Source organism: Lampris incognitus, chromosome 1, assembly GCF_029633865.1.
Source record: "Lampris incognitus isolate fLamInc1 chromosome 1, fLamInc1.hap2, whole genome shotgun sequence".
In the NCBI taxonomy this organism is placed as follows: Eukaryota; Metazoa; Chordata; class Actinopteri; order Lampriformes; family Lampridae; genus Lampris; species Lampris incognitus.
In genome coordinates, this window is record NC_079211.1 from 4,457,091 (window position 1) to 4,478,791 (window position 21,701).

General features: G+C 49.3%; 2 protein-coding genes across 2 annotated transcripts in view; both read right to left on the reverse strand.

The window, feature by feature from the left end:
- The window catches only part of LOC130108060 (uncharacterized), a 4,393-nt gene extending 1,252 nt beyond the window's left edge, over positions 1–3,141 (reverse strand). The window contains exons 1-4 of the mRNA XM_056274936.1: positions 3,058–3,141; positions 2,403–2,532; positions 1,950–2,015; positions 1–1,105 (exon numbers count right to left, since the gene is read on the reverse strand). The exon at positions 1–1,105 is cut by the window's left edge and continues 1,252 nt beyond it. Of these exons, the coding sequence (XP_056130911.1) occupies positions 1–1,105; positions 1,950–2,015; positions 2,403–2,532; positions 3,058–3,141 (1,385 nt within the window). The remainder of the gene's footprint in view (positions 1,106–1,949; positions 2,016–2,402; positions 2,533–3,057) is intronic.
- Positions 3,142–10,344: 7,203 nt separating this feature from the next.
- fat2 (FAT atypical cadherin 2) overlaps positions 10,345–21,701 on the reverse strand; it is a 132,424-nt gene continuing 121,067 nt past the window's right edge. Inside the window, exons 25-28 of the mRNA XM_056275045.1 lie at positions 19,759–19,858; positions 19,390–19,538; positions 18,303–18,583; positions 10,345–10,847 (exon numbers count right to left, since the gene is read on the reverse strand). Of these exons, the coding sequence (XP_056131020.1) occupies positions 10,345–10,847; positions 18,303–18,583; positions 19,390–19,538; positions 19,759–19,858 (1,033 nt within the window). The remainder of the gene's footprint in view (positions 10,848–18,302; positions 18,584–19,389; positions 19,539–19,758; positions 19,859–21,701) is intronic.

Below are 21,701 nucleotides of genomic sequence, written 5' to 3' on the forward strand. Positions count from 1 at the left end.
GTGGATGCGTAAAGGTGTGGACGGGTGAAGATATGGACGGGTGAAGATATGGACGGGTAAAGGTATGGACGGGTGAAGATATGGACGGGTAAAGGTATGGACGGGTAAAGGTATGGACGGGTAAATGTGTGGACAGGTAAAGGTGTGGACGGGTGAAGATATGGACGGGTAAAGGTATGGACGGGTGAAGATATGGACGGGTGAAGGTGTGGATGCGTAAAGGTGTGGACGGGTAAAGGTGTGGACAGGTGAAGATATGGACGGGTAAAGGTGTGGACGGGTGAAGATATGGACGGGTAAAGGTATGGACGGGTGAAGATATGGACGGGTAAAGGTATGGACGGGTGAAGATATGGACGGGTAAAGGTGTGGACGGGTAAAGATATGGACGGGTGAAGATATGGACGGGTGAAGATATGGACGGGTAAAGGTATGGACGGGTAAATGTGTGGACGGGTGAAGATATGGACGGGTAAAGGTATGGACGGGTAAAGGTATGGACGGGTAAAGGTGTGGACGGGTAAAGGTGTGGACGGGTAAAGGTATGGACGGGTGAAGATATGGACGGGTAAAGGTGTGGACGGGTAAAGGTATGGACGGGTGAAGATATGGACGGGTGAAGATATGGACGGGTGAAGATATGGACGGGTGAAGATATGGACGGGTAAAGGTGTGGACGGGTGAAGATATGGACGGGTGAAGATATGGACGGGTAAAGGTGTGGACGGGTGAAGATATGGACGGGTGAAGATATGGACGGGTGAAGGTGTGGACGGGTGAAGATATGGACGGGTGAAGGTGTGGACGGGTGAAGATATGGACGGGTGAAGATATGGACGGGTGAAGATATGGACGGGTAAAGGTGTGGACGGGCGAAAGTGACGTGACATCATTTTGTCATTGATTGTCATGTGATAAGTGTAACAGTAAACAGCGTCCTCACTCAGGATCCTCCTGAACACCAACAGCTGTCCCACCCCCCAGCTGTGTCCAGCGGTGGTCCCACCCCCCAGCTGTGTCCAGCGGTGGTCCCCTGCCCCAGCTGTGTCCAGCGGTGGTCCCACCCCCCAGCTGTGTCCAGCGGTGGTCCCCCGCCCAAAATCTACTGCATGAAGCCAGTCAGGAAAATACCATCAAAACTGATATGAATGATGAAACAACTATGAAACTAAAACCCAGGCTGTAAAAAACCTGACTTTTACTCTGAAAGTCTGTGGAGCATGACTCACCCCTCACCTGGGCTATGATGAGATCATGAAAATAAAAGACCTTCTTCATTTTTCATTCAAAGGAAGGCACCCAGGAGGTTTACCGGACACGTCCAACTGGGAGGAGACCCCGGGGTAGACCCAGAAGTCGCTGGAGGGACTACATGTCCAATCTGGCCTGGGAACACCTTGGGATCCCCCAGGAGGAGCTGGAGGGCGTTGCTGGGGAGAGGGAGGTCTGGAGGGTCCTACTTAGCTTGCTACCAGCGCGACCCCACCCCGGAGAAGCAGCTGAAGATGAGATGAATTGTTTTCATTTGAAAAATTGACCACAAACTGTCACACAGGGCATCATCATCACCATCACCATCATCGGCGGTCACTCGCGGTCGAGTATGACCGCCGTCCCTCTGGGTCCCTCTGGGTCCGTCTGGGTCCTCAGGTGGGCGTAGGGGTCGAACCTGGAGCGGCTTAATGGGAGGACGCCTGTGTGTGACAGTTTTTCACGTGGAGAGGCTGATGCGCCTGCAGCCACCACACGGTCCTTGGCAGGGGGTGTCCAGAGTCCAATGGCATGGAGAACCAAGATGATTGGGGACCACCCTCTGTTGCAGCCTTCATCTGCCTTCACTGCTGTTGTGACCTGGAGACATCTTCCGCCAGTTCTGCCATTGAGCTGTTTGTTGGACCGTGCTTCATCTGGAACCTCCCCCTTGACCCGTCCACCTTGGGCGACCCTACCAGGAGCCAAGCTCCAGACAGCATCGCTCTTGGTAACATTGGTACACACAAGCTTCACCACCACGGCTAGGTGGAGAACAGGGTATACACATTTACTCATGTGCTGACTCTCTCTCTCTCTCTCTCTCTCTCTCTCTCTCTCTCTCTCTCTCGCACTCTCTCTCCTTCTCTTTCTTTCACTCACACACCATCATCATCGGCGGTCACTCGATGCGAGCATGACTGTCCTCTCCGTTGGGTTGTCTAGCTGTGGGTCTTCAGATGGTTGTAGAGACTGATCCACAATCCACATACTTTGGGGCAGTGTGGACAGGGGAAGGTGGTGGTGGTGGTGGTGGTTGAGCCTTTTTCTCTCTCCCCTTGTGGTGCTGTTGCTTTCCTCTGGGGCACAGTGGAGTTCCATGTCATGACGTGCAGATCCTCCCTGCTTGGACTTCTTCTAGGAGCACCTACCCAGTGCAGTGTGTCCCCAGTTGCTCAGTGTGATGTTGAATTTCTTCAGACTGGTCTTGATATTGTCCCTGAAACGTTTCTGTTGCCCGTCGGGAGCTCGCTGACCTTTCTTCAGCTGGGGGTACAGGATCTGTTTGGGGAGACATGTGTTGGACATGCGGATGACATGGCCTGTCCATCAGAGTTGGTGCTGCAATATTGTGGTGGCGATGCTAGTCGTGTTGGCTTCTTCCAGAACGCTGATGTTGGAGCGTCTGTCCTTCCAGCTGATCCCCAGGATCTTTCTTTGGTGGTATTGTTCCAGGGCTCTCAGGTGCCTGCTGTAGGTGGTCCATGACTCTGCTCCATACAGCAGGGTGGGGAGAACAACAGCTCTGTAAACCAGGAGTTTTGTTTGGGGCTTTAGGTCTCGGTCTTCAGAGTCTTTTCCTGAGTCTGGCGTAAGCGCCACTGGCACAACTCGGGCGAAGGTTGACCTCAGAGTCGATGTCAGCTTTTGAGGAGAGAAGGCTGCCAAGGTAGGAGAAGTGATCAACGTTTTCAGTAATTTTGTTGTCCACTTTATGGTGGGCTGGGTAGATGGCTGGTTGGGTGGAGGTTGATTTAGGACCTGGGTCTTCTTGATGTTTAATGCTAGACCCGGGGCTCTGTACGCCTTGGCAAAGGCATTCAGAACGTCCTGGAGGTCTTCTGCGGGGTGTGCTGTGATGGCCTTGTCCTCTGCACACTGAAGCTCCATGGTGGTGGAGTTGCAGACTTTGTTCTTGGCCTTGAGCCTATTAAGGTTGAAGAGCCTGTCGTCAGTTCTGTATAGGGTAGGGATCCCTCGTGGCCTACGGATTTTATCAGGGTTCGTACCCCTGATAAAATCTATAGGCTACATTGTCCTTCTTAATAGCTCTGTGACTGTGTGGACATTAAAGCAGCGGTCGGGTGGACAGTGCTGTGCCAAAGTAAATTGCACTCCCCCCCCCCAAAAAAATGGTTAGTGCCGGCCACCACTGCTGGGAATACTTACTCAGCCAGTCGTAGCAGTCGGTTTGTGAGGACGCGAGCGAGGACTTTGCCTGCTGTTGACAGGAGGTGCCGCTGTAGTTTCCACATTCTGCCTTGTCCCCTTTCTAGAATATGGCCACTGTTAGAGCACCCCTGAGCTCTGAGGGAAGTTCTTCTTTTTCTCAAACCTTGAGGAGGAGGGTGTGGATGTGGTGCAGGAGCTCTGGTCCACCTCCTTAAGATCTCAGCTGGAATCCCATCTGGACCCCCCACCCCCACCCCACCCCACACCACACAAACACACACACACACAGGAATTATTATTCAGTCCAGTTGGGGGTTGTTGTAAACTGGACAGTATGCAGGTTAAAGGTCAATCTAAATGTCTCGGTTGACTTTTGTTGGAATTGGAAGGAAAATGTTTTCAAATCTGCGTTGTCAAGCTGGGCGGCACGGTGGCGCAGTGGTTAGCGTGGTCACCTCACAGCAAGAGGGTCCTGAGTTCGATCCCTGAGGTAGTCTAACCTTGGGGGGTCATCCGAGGTCAAGTCAATTTTATTTGTATAGCCCAATATCACAAATGTGCCTCAGGGGGCTTTACAGCAACACAACATCCTGTCCTTAGACCCTCGCATCGGTAAAGGAACAACTCCCTAACAAAACTTTAACAGGGAGAAAAACTAGGAAGAAACCTCAGGGAGAGCAACTGAGGAGTTGCTCTCCCTGAGAGCCAAGGGTCGTCCCGGGTCGTCCTCTGTGTGGAGTTTGCATGTTCTCCCCGTGTCTGTGTGGGTTTCCTCCGGGGGCTCCGGTTTCCTCCCACAGTCCAAACACATGTAGGTCAGGTGACTCACCGTACTACATTGTCCCTAGGTGTGAATGTGTGTGTGTGTGTGTGTGTGTGTGTGTGTGTGTGTGTGGACCCTGTGATGGCCTTGGCAGCCTGTCCAGGGTGTCTCCCCACCTGCCGCCCAGGGGCTGCTGGGACAGGCTGCAGCATCCCCACCACCCTGAGAGCAGGATAAGTGGTGGATAATGGACGGATGGGTGGATGTTGTCAAGCCTGCAATTATGAGAAGATGTTGTTGTTCTGCGGAGCCGGAGCTGCCAACGCTGTAGTTGTAAGTCTGCTTCACTTCAGTGTGTGCATGCGTGTGTGTGTGTGTGTGCGTGCGTGTCTGTGTGTGTGTGTGTGTGAGTGTGTGTACATACATGTGTCTGATGAGTCAGTTTGAACATCTGCAAGTGGCTGACATTTCTGACAACGTGAATTGATATAATTGTGTGTGTGTGTGTGTGTGTGTGTGTGTGTGTGTGTGTGTGTGTGTGTGTGTGTGTGTGTGCATGTGTGCGTGCTGTGTTCTCGTCACACACAATGAGTCAACAGCCCGGCGATCATCTGAATGAAACCACCGACGTCTGGACGACGGCCATCTTTACTTGGCCTACCTGCTTCTGTCAGTGAGACAAGAAACATGAACGAATTTTTCACACTGACAAAAAGTCCGCTGCAGAACCAGTCCCCACATCTGGCCCACAGCTGGGGTTCTGCTGCGGCTCCCCAGGAGAGAGTCCCCCCTCTGCCCCCACACACACACACACACACCGCACATCAACCTCTCCCAACATGGCCCGCCAAGCACCACCACACAGGTCTGCATACGTAAGATGACATCTTTATTCATATTCTCTTTACAATACTGAAAACCAAAACGGAGCACAGCATCTCACCGACATCTCTCACAGAGAACAACAACCACACAACATGTGGACGGACCCACATGGGTACAAAAGGATTTGAACATTGAAGTAAAAAAAAAGAACTTACAATCAAAGTCATATTATACACATCACACACACACACACACACACACACACACACACACACACACACATCACACACACACACACACACACACACACACACACACACACACACACACACACACACATTGTTGTGAATTGCTGTGGTCATGAATCTTGTCTACTACACAGAACGACAGTAAAGTCACAGTAAAAGTAAAATAAAGTCACAGTAAAAGCAGATGGAAGACGTGAATCACAGACAGAAACACAACACGTCCACTGCAGAGGGATTCTAACACGTCACATCCTGCAACGTTTCTTTTTGGACCCCTCCCCCCCCTTTTCTCCCCAATAGGCTCGGTGCGTAAATGTCGCGCTGCGGAACTTCCGGGTGTGTCTGTTTGCATAACAACTTCCGGTACAGCCGGATGCTTACGTCCTACTAGTCGTCAGTTAGCTGCTAGCTTATCCGTCCGAAATCTTAATTTCGCCCGAAAAATCAATAAATCAAACGGGGCAAAAAGGGGCGTTCCAGTATGAAGGCGGTGAACCGGGTCCACGGAGCACTGCTGTGTGCCGCAGCGTGAATCCGGCGCGCTGTAATTCTCTTCCGAGTGTCCGTTCATCCCCCGCTAACTGCGAGGAAAGAGCTAAGTGGCTAGCGGAGATTCGCCACGAGTACAGAAGTGTGCAGTGGGCATGTTGAACCGGGTGGTTTCGCTGTACCGCCTACAGGGGTGTTAGGAGGCCCAAGAAAGGAGCCGCCCCCACACCCTGCGCGGAACGAGTACTCCAAACCCGCACCCGGGCTGGGTGTGTGGGAGCACCGGGAGCGTCCTGCTGTCGCCCCTCTGCCAGCCCTGGACTCCTCCGATCATGAGGAGGACGTCAGCAGCTGCCTGCGAGAGCAGGACTACTGCGTGGCTCCTCCTCCTGCCGCTTTGGACGACGCCCCGGCCCACAACGAGTCAACAGGAGTGCTCCAGCTAGTCTAGCTAGCTAGCGCTAGCATAGTTCTAATGATGCCGTTACTCACCCTCGTAGTTGTCGATGTAGCTCTTGATATGCATCTTAAACCCCTTTTCTTTTTTGCTCGTCGGAGCTGCGGAGGAAGCGCTCACGATGCCATGTAGATCGCTGACCGTGATTTTAGGGAGGTCCTGCAAACAGCCGGTGTAAAACTTCTCTTCTCTCAACAAACCAGACCGGAAGTTCTTGTGCAAGCACTCGTACGTCGGAAGTCGAACGACGCCATCTTACGCACCCAGGCTATTGTATCTGGCCAATTACCCCACTCTTCTGAGACGAACCGGTCGCTGCTCCGCCCACTCTGCCGATCCAGGGAGGGCTGCAGACTACCACACGCCTCCTCCTCCTCCAATACACGTGGAGTCACCAGCTGCTTCTTTCACCTGACAGTGAGGAGTTTCACCAGGGGGACGTAGCGCGTGGGAGGATCACGCTATTCCCCCCAGTCCCCCCCCCCCGAACAGGCGTCCCGACCGACCAGAGGAGGCGCTAGTGCAGCGACCAGGACACATACATCTGGCTTCCCGCCCACAGACACTGTCAATTGTGTCTGTAGGGACGCCCAACCAAGCCGGAGGTAACACGGGGATTCGAACCGGCGATCCCCGTGTTGGTAGGCAACGGAATAGACCGCCACGCCACCCGGGAGCCCCGAATCCTGCAGCTTTTCTGTCTGACGTTCAGCTTTATGGAGACGTCCACCTGTTAATGACTTTATTGTTCATTGTACTTCGTGTCTACTGCACATCTGGCCTGCTGGTTTTCTTTTAGCTGCTGGAAACCAGATGGTCCACACCGGGACCTTCATGGCCTCCGTCATGATGCAGCAAATAAAGAAGAAAAACAGAAGTGAAGAAATATTGTGAACAACACACACGTGTTGATGAGCCCCTTTGTGTTTGTCTCAGCAAATGATCCCCCGGTGTGGTGTCTGACACACGAATCATTACATATTCTACCATGCTACACAAGTCAGATGTCACACAGAGCTGCATGTGGTGTTTGGTCTGATCGGGTCCTGCAGGACTCGACACCCCGAGACCTGAAACACAGGTGTTGTAGTTTGGGGTCAGGATGGTGTGAAGACTATACAGGCTAATGATGAATTCCTGTTTTCATAGAGGAGAAAGGACGTCTCTTCACAAGTGAACCTCCCTGCTCAAACCTGAGCCGAATGTGTTTAGAATAAATCCATTTCAAACATACTTACAGAAAACACTGTTACATGTGGCGTATGCACACCGTTTAAAATGCCACATGGACATTTCCTTCCTGCTCCGAAGTACCACTATCTTATTGCTAAGGACCACAACAATTAGAGACATTTCTGCACAGAAAATACTGCTATACACACAACACCGACCTCGAGACGCGGACGGGAAAGGCTTACAGAACAAAATAAGACTCGGTTCCCCAACACAACTTTGTTTTCACTCCTTCTTTTGTTCATCTACAGTGCTGCTTGAAAGTTTGTGAACCCTCTAGAATTTTCTATATTTCTGCATAAATATGACCTAAAACATCATCAGATTTTCACACAAGTCCTAAAAGTAGATAAAGAGAACCCACTTAAACAAATGAGACAAAAATATTATACTCGGTCATTTATTTGTTGAGGAAATGATCCAATGTTACATATCTGTGAGTGGCAAAAGTATGTGAACCTCTAGGATCAGCAGTTAATTTGAAGGTGAAATTAGAGTCAGGTGTTTTCAATCAATAGGATGACAGTCAGGTGTGAGTGGGCGCCCTGTTTTATCTAAAGAACAGGGATCTTCCAAAGTCTGATCTTCACAGCACATGTTTGTGGAAGTGTATCATGGCAAGAACAAAGGAGATTTCTGAGGACCTCAGAAAAAGCCTTGTTGATCATAAGGCTGGAAAAGGTTACAAAACCACCTCTAAAGAGTTTGGACTCCACCAATCCAGTCAGACAGATTGTGTGCAAATGAAGGAAATTCAAGACCATTGTTACCCTCCCCAGGAGTAATCGACCATCAAAGATCACTCCAATAGTCGGCCAGGTCACAAAGGAACCCAGGGTAACTCCTAAGCAATTAAAGGCCTCTGTCACATTGGCTAATGTTAATGTTCATGAGTCCACCATCAGGAGAACACTGAACAACAATGGTGTGCATGGCAGAGTTGCAAGGAGAAAGCCACTGCTCTCCAAAAAGAACATTGCTGATTGTTAAAGATCACGTGGACAAGCCAGAAGGCTACTGGAAAAATGTTTTGTGGACGGATGAGACCAAAATAGAACTTTTTGGTTTAAATGAGAAGGGTTATGTTTGGAGAAAGGAAAACACTGCATTCCAGCATAAGAACCTTACCCCATCTATGGAACATGGTGGTGGTAGTATCATGGTTTGGGCCTGTTTTGCTGCATCTGGGCCAGGGCGGCTTGCCGTCATTGATGGAACAATGAATTCTGAACTATACCAGCGAATTCTTAAGGAAAATGTCAGGACATCTGTCCATGAACTGAACCTCAAGAGAACGTGGGTCATGCAGCAAGACAACGACCCTAAGCACACAAGTCGTTCTACCAAAGAATGGTTAAAGAAGAATAAAGTTCTGACCTTAATCCAATCGAAATGTTGTGGAAGGGCCTGAAGCGAGCAGTTCATGTGAGGAAACCCACCAACGTCTCAGAGTTGAAGCTGTTCTGTATGGAGGAATGGGATAAAATTCCTCCTAGCCGATGTGCAGGACTGATCAACAGTTACCAGAAACGTTTAGTTGCAGTTATTGCTGCACAAGGGGGGGGGCACACCAGATACTGAAAGCAAAGGTTCACATACTTTTGCCACTCAGTTCGCAAGGGGTCGCAAGCTTTCAAGCATTACAGTATGTTTAATAAGGATCTAGCCCCATTCACCTCTGCAGAACATTCACCTCTGCAGAACATTCCCCCCTGCAGAACATTCCCCCCTGCAGAACATTCCCATCTGCAGAACATTCCCCCCTGCAGAACATTCCCCCCTGCAGAACAGCAGCACATTGTGTTCATCCTCATCCATGTCTGCAGAGTCTCTCTGAACAGTTCACATTTAAAATACCCAGCAAAGACTGCACAGAATATAAACCTGTGTGTGTGGTTGTGTGTGCATGCATGCATATCTAGCTGTGTGTGTGTGTGTGTGTGTGTGTGTGTGTGTGTGTGTCTATTGGGATGTTGCAACATTCTTGTATTGGCTGTTATTACCATGGTACAGGTCATAGGACAAGTCCCCCCGGCAGACAGTTAAACACTCCTGATGCACTGAAGAACACAGCCCCTCATCTTCATCACATGTGAAGCCACATGAAGGTTTCTTCATAAGTGCTGCCGTCTCATACTGGCAACCATTCTCTGTTGGCATCACATGACGTACACACCACACCTACTGTGTTAGAATCAACGGTTTAAAGGTGGCGCTCTTGTGAAGTTGATGTTTGACAGGTAAGAGAGCAGAAGGTCAATACATGTAGTCAGCACAAGGTGTGTTGGGACGTGGTTTCCCAAAGCCGTTTTTTTTTAACAAGGCTGATTCCCCTGCTGAAGCTCTGTACAGACAGCAGTCTTTTCTTTTCCATTCTTCTTTTTGTCCTTTTGCTTTGCTCTGAACAACGTCCTGAGTCAATAACACTGTTCACAATGCACATCCCCTTCTGTCTCCACAAGACAAAACGTGGGTGAACTTCAGCTGAACTCCTTCAGCTGAGAAAACCCGACGAGTCCGGATTTTACCCATCTTAGCGAGACAACAGCAATTTAAAACCTCAGACAAACACAGGCTGTCTGAGCTTACATTTAGCACGGTGCTTTCATCTCCACCAGACTGAAAAGAAAAGAGAGAAAGGAAGTGGGTCTTTCGTCTGACAGGCTGCTCTGAAACCGCCGAGCTTTTGTCTCGGCGGTTTCAGAGCAGCCCATGCAGAGACGGGAGGTCTTCACGCAAAGCTGCCACGGAATGACGACGGTAATCCCCCATTTCTGCCTTTCCAAATCAAACTCGTCACTGTTTTTTTACTGGAAGTGACACAAAATGCCTAAAAGGGTACTCGGACACGGAGTGTTATTGGAGGTTTTTTTGGGGGGGGGGGGTCGTTGAGCATGTCTGCCTCTTTAAAACATGACCTCCTCACAGCTCCCGTAGTCGCTCTCCACCATGTCCAAGCTGTCATAGCTGCGCGGGTCCCGCCCCTCGGGCCTGGTTTGGGGCTGGGCAGGGTTCATCGGGACCGGCGGCGGCTGGTCGCTCTGTTCGGCGTATGACGGCATTGCCACACTAAGCCGCATACTGAGTCTTTTGTAGCCACCTGAGACATTGTCCAGGCTGCGGGCGTGCTGCGTGGGGTAGTAGCTGATGGCAGTGTACTCGTTGGGGCATTGAGCGCTGGGTAGGGGAAGTCCATCGGGGCCCAGGAAGTCGTCCAGGTTCTGGTTGCTGTAACACGGTGGGAGGGGAGCCCGGCGGTCACAGCGTTCCAGCGGAAAAGGGAAGCCACCGAAACGAGAGTTCCTCCTTGAGTCCACGGCAGAGGTGGAGAAGGTGTCCTCCACGATGTCGAACTGGGGGAACTCCTGGACGGTCGGACGGCCGTAATAGTCCGGGTCCGCTGGGTAGACTGAGGAGAGACATGGGAAGAGACAGAAGACACTTTAGTGGTGTTGGTTAACTTCACCTTGAAACCAGCACTGTTAACTTTTTATCATTCTATAAAGATCTGGAGTGTGGACACCACACACTGAGACCTCTGGTGCTCCATTACACCACTTAACTCCACAGGCGGTACTGCTTCAGTACCAACGAACAAGACGGGCTCCTTTATTCACACACAGGAAGTGACGCTCGCTGCCAGCCATGATAGAAACAAACGAGGGTTTCTAGATGTTTGCTCCTTCTGTAGTGGCTTGTTGGTGGTGGAGTTGCAGCTAAATACGTGTGGTCCTCTGCTGAAGAAGAAAACCTCTAAAAACCCCTGCTCATCTTTATCATGCCTCGTAGCAAGTGTCGTTTCCTGTGAGTGAAGACACGATAACGTCTCATTGGCTAAATTAACAAAAAGATTACACAGTGTTCCTTTAACTAGAGGGGACATGCTGGGCCGACTGGAGATGGCACAAGCATTTTTATGTTTAACGCGTTTCTTATCCAGCCACAGAGGTTTAACGTCAACATTTTTGTATTCCACAATCCTTGCATGCAAAATTTACATATTTGCATATCTAAATTCGAGCTATGTAAATGTGATCTAGATTTGATGGTCCGTTATAGGTCCCTAGCGGACAATTGCGGTAGTGCTTATTTTAAGTTTCTCGTTCTCATCCTCCATTTTGTTTATTCAGTCGAACCGAGAGCGATCTACAGTGACTGCGTTTACATGCACAGGTAAGTCGAGCTACGTTACCGGGGAAGAAGGAATTTATTGACGGAAGTATGTCCGACCCCGGTACGGCAGGTGGCGATATGCCCCCTTTCAGCTGGCTGCTACTGGGCCGTGGGAACTATGGAGCATGCGCAGAACGCCTAGGCCAGTTCGAGAAACTCGATTCAGTGCGACTTCAGTCGGACTAACATGTTTACATGTCTTTTAAAAGTCCAGTTTCAGTCGGACTAACACGCTTACATGTCTTTAAAAAGTCCAGTTTCAGTCGGAGTAACACGTTTACATGTCTTTTAAAAGTCCAGTTTCAGTCGGACTAACACGTTTACATGTCTTTTAAAAGTCCAGTTTCAGTCGGACTAACACATTTACATGTCTTTTAAAAGTGCAGTTTCAGTCGGAGTAACACGTTTACATGTCTTTTAAAAGTCCAGTTTCAGTCGGACTAACAAAGTTTACATGTCTTTTAAAAGTCCAGTTTCAGTCCGACTAACCCGTTTACATGTCTTTTAAAAGTCCAGTTTCAGTCGGACTAACACGTTTACATGTCTTTTAAAAGTCCAGTTTCAGTCGGACTAACACGTTTACATGTCTTTTAAAAGTCCAGTTTCAGTCGGACTAACGCGTTTACATGTCTTTTAAAAGTCCAGTTTCAGTCAGACTAACACGTTTACATGTCTTTTAAAAGTCCAGTTTCAGTCGGACTAACACGTTTACATGTCTTTTACATGTATTGGTAGGCAATGGAATAGACTGCCCCGCCACACCACCTGGACGCCCCGTGTTTTTTCTTCACCATCTGATCAAATCCTGGGAGAGTGAAACTCGCTGTCTGTCCATAAAACTCAAACTTAAGCTGCGACTTTTGGGCAGCTTCACACTGAGCAGGTCACATTCATGTTTTCAGCTTCTCTTCATTCAGAGTCACTTTCCATGAACAAACCAGGACAGCACGATCCAGTTCTGTTTAGACGGAAATATGTTCAGACCGCCGACATCACAAGAAACCATTACCAACAGGAACAACCACCCGCCGCTGCAGCTCCTGGAACCTTTCTCTGCCTCCACTTGCTCAACAGGTAGAAGGTATTTTCCTGTGGCTAACCCTAAATCATGTCCCAACCCATAAAGCAATCATATGTGAATTATGGCACTATAATCCCAAACCTGAGTAAAAAGAGCTCCACCCATTTGTTCTGGTTGAACAAGGCGGACAATTGACAGGTTAATTGATCTGCTCCTAAATTTTCTCTGTGAGGAGCAGAGTTCAACTTGATGAAAACTCAGAATGATTCAGATCTGGAGATGTTCTCTGAATACCACGCAGCTCTATCCACCACCTTCAGCTTTATTCATGTTTCAACAGCACTGAGAATTAGACACGGGAAGAAACGGTTCAGGAGGTCCACAAGGTGACCGCAGAGATCAGAGTTACATTTAAAACTTTTTCAGACCTTTTAAAGACCAATTATAAAGGAGTTTAAAACCGATTTTTGGATAAATCATGTAAGAAGGTTTCAGTTGATAAGCACTAACCAGGGCTAACCACTGGGCCATGGTGGCGCAGTAGTTAGCCCTGTTGACTCACAGCAAGACGGTCCTGGGTTCGAACCCCAGGCTAGTCCAACCGTGGGGGTCGTCCCCTGTGTGGAGTTTGCATGTTCTCCCCATGTCTGTGGTGAGTTTTCTCCGGGTGCCTCGGTTTCCCCCACCATCAAAAAGACATGCACGTTAGAGTTAATACTCCTGTCTGTGCCCCTGACCGAGGCATGGCAAGGCCAACTGGAGTTGGTCCCCAGGTGGTGTAGGCCGGCTGCCCCACTGCTCCTAGTTACACAGCTGGGATGGGTTACATGCAGAGCACAAATTCCCCCACAGGGATTAAAAAAGTATGGCGGCACGGTGGCGCAGTGGTTAGCACGGTCGCCTCGCGGCAAGAAGGTCCTGGGTTCGAGCCTCGGAGTGGTCCAATCTTGGGGGGTCAGCCCAGGTCATCCTGTGTGGAGTTTGCATGTTCTCTCTGTGCCTGTGTGGGTTTCCTCCGGGTGCTCCGGTTTCCTCCCACAGTCCAAACACATGTAGGTCAGGTGAACCGGCCGCATTACATTGTCCCTAGGTAGGAATGTGTGTGTGGGCCCTGTGATGGCCTGGCGGTCTGTCCAGGGTGTCTCCCCACCTGCCGCCCAATGACTGCTGGGATAGGCTCCAGCATCCCCGCCACCCTGAGAGCAGGATAAGCGGTTCGGATAATGGATGGATGGATTAATAAAGTAGTTAAAAAAAGGAGTTAAAGGACATTTCTTAAAGGAGGCTATAATTCATTAAGAGGGTCAACTTAATGTGTTATGTTTTTCTAGAACTGCTAAACCCTTGAAAGTTAGGTTCATGGAACCGGTTTTGACAGTATTGCTCAGTACTTTTGAACATTGCAGTCTGACTCCAGCTGCACTGTGACAGTTAATAAATAAAAGAAAGTGGCTTAAAATGCAGCATGACTGGTTGCTGTGCTGCATATTCAATCCAGTCTGAGTCAAATGATAAAGCATTAGAAGGATGTTGCTGCTACCTGAGGACGGTCGTTACCTCTTCATCCTTTTCCAACACTTCTCTCTGAGTGAAGGGTAGGTGTGAAGGTGAGCGCCGCACATCTGAGCCACAGCGTCTGAGAACTCTGTCCTTAGCTCAGACGGGTAGGTAATAAGACAGGTAATAAGACAGGTAATCGATCCAACCCTGCCTCTTCATTCACAGGCCTCGGGACAGGTCAGGACCACGAGTCCCTTGGTAAGAATAAGAGAACTGGAAGGGATGTTTGGTTCTACTCAGTAGGCTTATGACTTCACAGGCTATTAAAATGTTTGATTCTTCTGCAAAAGAACTCAATGGATTGTGATAAAAACGTACAATCAGAGAAGATGTTTTCATGCTGAAATCAGGAACTCGCAGATTCACGTGTCACAGTTTAATGACTTTTAAGTCCAGCAGGCCTGAAAGTAAAGACTACCCACCCCAACACACCGACACAGGAAGGTCACCTTCAGGTTAGCATCCATAGGCGTCTGGGTAGCGTGGCGGTCTATTCTGTTGCCTACCAACACGGGGATCTCCGGTTCGAATCCCCCATGTTACCCCCGGCTTGGTCGGGCGACCCTACAGACACAATCGGCCGTGTCTGCGGGTGGGAAGCTGGATGTGGGTAGGTGTCCTGGTCGCTGAAGTAGTGCCTCCTCTGGTCAGTTAGGGCGCCTCTTCGGGGGGAGGGGGAACTGGGGGGGGGATAGTGTGATCCTCCCACCCGCTATGTCCCCCTGGTGTCCAGATGAACTGACTCAACCTTCTTTAAAGTTGGTGTATTCTATCAGTTTAGGATAGGACGATTTGAAACCTAAAGATGGCGGCACTGAAAACGTAAGCTCATGTGATGTCGTGATGTCAGCAAACCTGGCCCAACTTGTGACCTACATGTCTTTGGACTGTGGGAGGAAACCCATGCAGACATGGGGAGAACATGCAAACTCCACAGAGGACGACCCCCAAAGTTGGGCTACCCCGGGGCTCGAACCCAGGACCTTCTTGCTGTGAGGCGAACGCGCTAACCACTGCACCACCATGCTGCCCCACATAAAGAAATGAAACTTTTAAAAAATGTTTATAGATATAGAACTGCCCTTCAACCATCTTGCTATTTATTAGGAATATTACCAGAAGACGCAGAAGACAAAAATCAGACATCACTATTGAGAGTCCTTCTAATTGCCAAGAAGATGATCACAGTCTCCTGGCTGAGGCCACAGCCCCCCCACAGTTACACAATGGAGGGAGAAGGTTAAGGATGTTTATTACATGGACAACATAACTGCAAGGTTACACTCACAAACATATACTTTTGACTAAATTGTCCCCAATTATTTCATATTTCCTCAGCTGATCTGAAATAAGAGATAGTGACAAAATTCTTCTGGATTTCTCTTCTCCTCATTTAAATGTGAACACTGTGTGTCTTTTTTTCTTATATAATGTATATTTATGAAAAGACAGGAGGTGGAGCTGGAGGTAGCAGAGGTGAAGATGATAAGGTTTTCACTGGGAGTGAAGAAGAAGGACAGGATTAGGAAGGAGTATATCAGAGGGGCAGCTCAGGGTGGACGGGTTGGAGACAAAGCAAGAGAGACAAGATGGAGATGGTTTGGACATGTGTGGAGGAGAGATGCTGGGTATACTGGGAGAAGGATGCTGAATATGGAGCTGCCAGGGAAGAGGAGAAGAGGAAGGCCAAAGAGGAGGTTTATGGATGTGGTGAGGGAGGACATGCAGGTGGCTGGTGTGACAGAGAGGATGCAGAGGACAGGAAGAGGTGGAGACGGATGATCCGCTGTGGCGCCCCCTAATGGGAGCTGCTGCAACTAATAGTACTGTATATTTTTTACCCATCTGTGTTCATGGACAAACGTCACTACTCATTCCTGTTCCCTTTTTTTTGAGAGTGGGAACTATATATGGACATTGAGCGGATGCCGAAATCCATGGAGTGCTTTGTAAGACATCTATGTGTGTGTTGTGTATTTGAACATGCGACCACGTGTTCTCAGGTTTTATGAACTCGAACTCGCTCATCGTATGCCAACTGAAAAGGCCTTCTCATTGTGAAGCAGGGACTCTGATCGTTACAGACTCAACTAACGCTCCAGCTGACGGAAAAGGAAAATCATCATTCCATGTTAAAGGTCCATGTTTTTCAGGAAGCGTTGCCTCTTTATGGATTAAGATGAGGAACCACCGACTCGGCTCACGGCAACACAGGACACCACGAAAAGCTGCTCAAGTCCTCTTCCTGTAAGGTGACGGGCTGAACAACAAGCTAGGACGTGGGGGAATGTGTCCTTGTTGTGCACCGATAAGGTCGCCCTGCCTTCTCCGTCCCAGACGAACGCCCCGTCTGACGCGTATCGCCGGGGGCGTCGCTCCAAACACGCAGCGGGACTAAAGGCCGGTGTCACATGTGCTCGTTCACCTGTTCTCCTGGAGCAGGACATGTCGGTGGATGTATGAGTCACTTCATTTCCATTATTCTCACAAGCGATTTGATGCAGGGAAAAAAACCCTGACACCTCGAAAGACGACATAAGGAAAGACGGAACGAGAGTGAGAGAAGAAGAGATGAGAGAATGACAGAAAAGATGAGAAAGAAAGGTAGAGAACAAGAAAGACAAAAGTCAGCAGAGGGCAGACTTAATGAAAATGTGTGTGAATTGTGAAGAAGGGAAACCAATAAGGAGGGACAGAGAGAGAGAGAGAGAGAGAGAGAGAGAGAGAGAGAGAGAGAGAGAGAGAGAGAGAGAGAGAGAGAGAGAGGGAGAGAGGGAGAGACATCAGAAAGTCGTTTTGTTTTGTCCTGATGGTGTCAACCAAATCCCCTTGTGCAGAACTGTCCTGTCTGTCCAGGCCTGTATTGAGCAATACATGTGGACACATTATGAAGGTAAGTTATAGGTGGACTTAACGGACGACCCGGTGATGAGTTGTTCTGCTTCACCCTGAATGGCTGATGAAGGACCACGAGTGACCGAGCCTCCAAATATCTCCTGACCTCTGAAGGTGCAGCCTGGACTGACAGCGCGACGTTAAAGGGAAAAAGTGCTTGTAATGTAAAGTGTAGTATTGTTTATATTGTACAGTGTTGTACTGCTCTTTATGTAATGTAGTATAATAGTATTTATAATGTACTGTGTAGTACTCGTTATAATATAGTAATACCAGAGTATTCTGTGTCAGTAATGGACACAACTGGGAGGAAGAAACAGTAAAATGACCTCTTGCACTGTCTAGCCCAGGGGTGGGCAGTCTTATCCAGAGAGGGGCCGGTGTGGGTGAAGGTTTTTGTTCCAACCAAGCAGTTTCACACCTGTGTCTCCTGATCAAGCACCTCAGCAAAGACTCTACTGGTTGATTAGTGGGATCAGGTGTGTAACTGCTTGGTTGGAACAAAAACCAGCACCCACACCGGCCCTTTCTGGATAAGACTGCCCTCGCCTATACTAAGTATGACTTCTCCTGGAACTCCACCTTGCCGTGGTGGAGAAGCTTGCATGTACCAATGATCCCGAGAGCTATGCCATCCGGAGCTTGGCTCCTGGTAGGGTCACCCAAGGCAGACAGGTCAAGGGGGAGGTTCCAGACGAAGCACGATCCAACAAAGACCTCAACGGTGGAACTGGCGGAGGATGTCGCCAGGTCACAACAGCAGTGAAGGTGGATGAAGGCTGCAACAGAGGGTGGTTCCTGATCGTCTTGGGTCTCCATGCCATTGGACTCTGGCCACCCACTGCCAAGGACCGTGTGGTGGCTGCAGGCGCATCAGCCACTCCACATGAAAAGCTGTCACATGCAGGTGTCCTCCCTTTATGCGACTCCAGGATCGGCCTCTACACCCGCCTGAGAACCCAGGGGGTCCCAGAGGGAGGACGGTCATACGACCCCGAGTGACCACCGATGATGACTAAGTATGAATTAGATTTATACAAGGTACATTTCTAATTAATGTAGCATGATATACATAATTACGCAAACTAATGACTCAGTGGCTGCTCACACACACACACACACACACACACACACACACACACACACACACACACACACACACACACACACACACACACACACACACACACACACACACATCTCTATCCAGCCTACCTTCATAATCCATGTCCCAGTGGTTCTTCCGGATGGAGTCATTGTCTGAGCTGGACGGGGGTCTGGTGGGGAGGTTGGGGGCCACACTACACACCACTGGCCCCTGCATCTTTGAAGAGGAAACCCTGTCTCCGGATGGACCAGTGTGGCTGCGGGGGCGGAGCGACCTGAACGGCGTGTGATCGAGGTTGTTGGTGGAACTGATCAATGAGTTCAACTCGATAGGATTCACTTCCTGGTTGTCGGCCATGGTGCTCTTGGTGAGACTGGTTGGGAAATAGCTGTGAAAACCAATACAGTGTTCTTAAATTTGGGAATGAGTATTCATTAGGTTATTGTAAATTCTGTTCAACAGAAATATGATGACACATGGCTGCAAAATGCTGGCCAATAATATCAATGGCTGCTATGTTGGATGTTAACAAAACATGACTTTATTTCATCCATCCATCCTCCAAACCGCTTAGCCTGCTCTCAGGGTCACGAGGATGCTGGTGCAGCAGGCGGGGGGATACCCTTGACAGGCCGCCAGGCCATCACAGGGCTGACACTGACAGATACATACATACACACACACACACACACACACACACACACACACACACACACACACACACACACCTCACACCTAGGGACAATTCAGTACGGCCAGTTCACCTGACCTACATGTGTTTGGACTGTGGGAGGAAACCGGAGCACCCGGAGGAAACCCACACAGATACGGGGAGAACATGCCAACTCCACACAGAGGACGACCCGGGACGACCCCCACGGTTGGACTACCCCGGGGCTCGAACCCAGGACCTCCTTGCTGTGAGGCGACCGCGCTAACCATTGCGCCATCGTGCCACCCGACTTTATTTAATCATTTTATTTTTATACTTGAAAAAGTTTAAAGTGGTTGGACTGAGTACAGCTGCTGAATTTAAAGGTTTACAAGCCACTTCCTTAACTGGTAAGACTCCTGCTCCCTTCAACAGAAAATACAATCCACTGCGTGTACCTTGTATTCACATTGTATGTATTGCATGTACAGTACGAGGACGACCATTTGACACTGGCTGTATGAACAACGTTTGGCTCTTACCCGTTGGAGTCCTGGACACACACCGGCTTTTTCTTCTTCTGCTGAACGTAACGTTTCCGGATACAGATGAAGATGGCAACGAGGAAGAGTAAAGCCAACACACTGGCACTGATCTCCATAATCTCAATATAATCAATTGCTGGAGACAGCTGAAAGACAACAACATCATATGACAATATCACATATTAGGATAAAGATTTGTATTGTAAACATCACAACAATGATTCACTTTATTTTTATTAAGAACAAGTGTTAAAGTGCTACATCAGGACAGATGTGTTGTCTTCTGGACTGTATGAACTGTAATGGTTAGTTCCTGTTGTACTGATGGAGGAGAATGAAGGGGAGTGTGTCCTTCATGTTCTTCACCTGAGGCAGAGGGTCACAGTGGATGGCACCATCAGAGAATGAACAGTCAAACCCTCCTGGACACGGATTGGATGAACAAGCATCAATCATATTCTGGCACCTATCCGGAGAAAGGGGCGGGTTGTTTAGATGAGTGACAGATGGGTTAGTTTTTATTACCGCGCTACCGCAGGAAATAGGTATGTGCACGTATTAAGGTGTGCACATATTAACTGGGTGTGTTTTTGTGAGTGTCTATGTGTCCAAGACACCCGATTCTTCTTGGCTGCCATGTTTGTTACAGTTGTGGTGCTGAGAATTCAATGGCTGTTGAAGGTACCGCATCATTGCCAAGCAGTCTATGGCAACCGCATAGCACACTATAGGATCTAAGACTAAAGACTAGATCATAACAGGGCGTCCAGGTAGCGTAGTGGTCTATTTCATCGCCTACCAACACAGGGATCGCCGGTTTGAAACCCCGTGTTACCCCCGGCTTGGTCGGGCATCTCTATAGACACAATTGGCCGCGTCTACGGGTGGGAAGCCGGATGTGGGTATGGGTCCTGGTCGCTGCACTAGCGCCCCCTCTGGTCGGTCAGGGCGCCTGTTCGGGGGGAGGGGGAACTGGGAGGGAATAGCGTGATCCTCCCACTTGCTACGTCCCCCTGGTGAAACTCCTCACTGTCAGGTGAAAAGAAGCGGCTGGTGACTCCACATGTATGGGAGGAGGTATGAGGTAGTCTGCAGCCCTCCCCGGGTCAGCAGAGGGGGGTGGAGCGGAGACCGGGACGGCTCAGAAGAGTGGGGTGATTGGCCAGATATAATTGGGGAGAAAAGGGGGGGGGGACCCAGAAAAAATAAAAGCAGAAAGACTGGATCACAGCAGCTTTTGTCCAGCTCACACGTGACTGTTGGCGGTGTCATGTGGTGCGAGCAGATTCCCTTCCAGTCTGGAAAATTCACCTGGGGCTCAAAAATCCCTGCTGAAATCCTGGCGTGTGCCTATCACGCTAATCACACTGGGCATGACGTGCACGTGTGATGTGATTAACACTCGGTGCTCCGAGACGCCTGTCGGTTGACACATGAATATATCTGCAAATTGCTGACTTCTTTTTAAATGGTGTCAAAGCGTCCGAGTGAAAGACAAATGTAAATGTAAAACACAGAGCAGCACCTGGCACAGCTCTGACTGCTGAGTGGTGTAACCGCTCACAACTAAAAGATGTTATTTCATCTACGAAGAAAGAGAAAAAAAACAAGAAACGTCTTCCGCTGCTGAATTTAACCAAGTCATGTCTCAGGTGCTGAAGGAAGCCTACAGTCTGAATGTTACAGGATGAGTCATCTGATAATCTCGCTTTTAAATGTTGTGTGTCTGTTTCTGTGTATTTGTGTTGACACTGCCTAAATACAGCGACACATGTCTGAATATCCAGACAGACAGGGACTGCCCTCCGTTCTCAAGGTGAAGGTCTCCTCTCTGTCCCCAGAGTTCAACAGAAGTCTGCAGGCTGCAGAGCCTTCTCTTACCCCCCCCCACCCCCACCCCTCTGGAGTAGCCTCCCAGCCACCACTGGAGATTCTGACTGCAGACTCTTTACAATCTAAACTGAAAACCCATCTCTTCTCATTAGCTTCCAGCTGGTCGTTTTACTTCTTTATTAGCTTGACTTCCTTCTGAGCTTTGTCACAACTATCCTCTTATAGGAGGGTCTCAGTCCCGATGTATTTACAACGGTAGGTTTTAGCAGTAATCTCTTGGTCTCGTCCTGCCGACGAGAAGGCTCCTAAACTTTTCTGAGAGCATCACACCGTCCTAACCTTCTGTTTGTATCTCTGAGCACATGAGTGTCCAGGTTGTGTACCTGTGCCCCTCTTCCTCTAAAGCCTCCTACAGACTGTGATGTGGGCTGTCTCAGATGAAAGATGACTAAACGTGGTGATATCTTTGGCCGTGG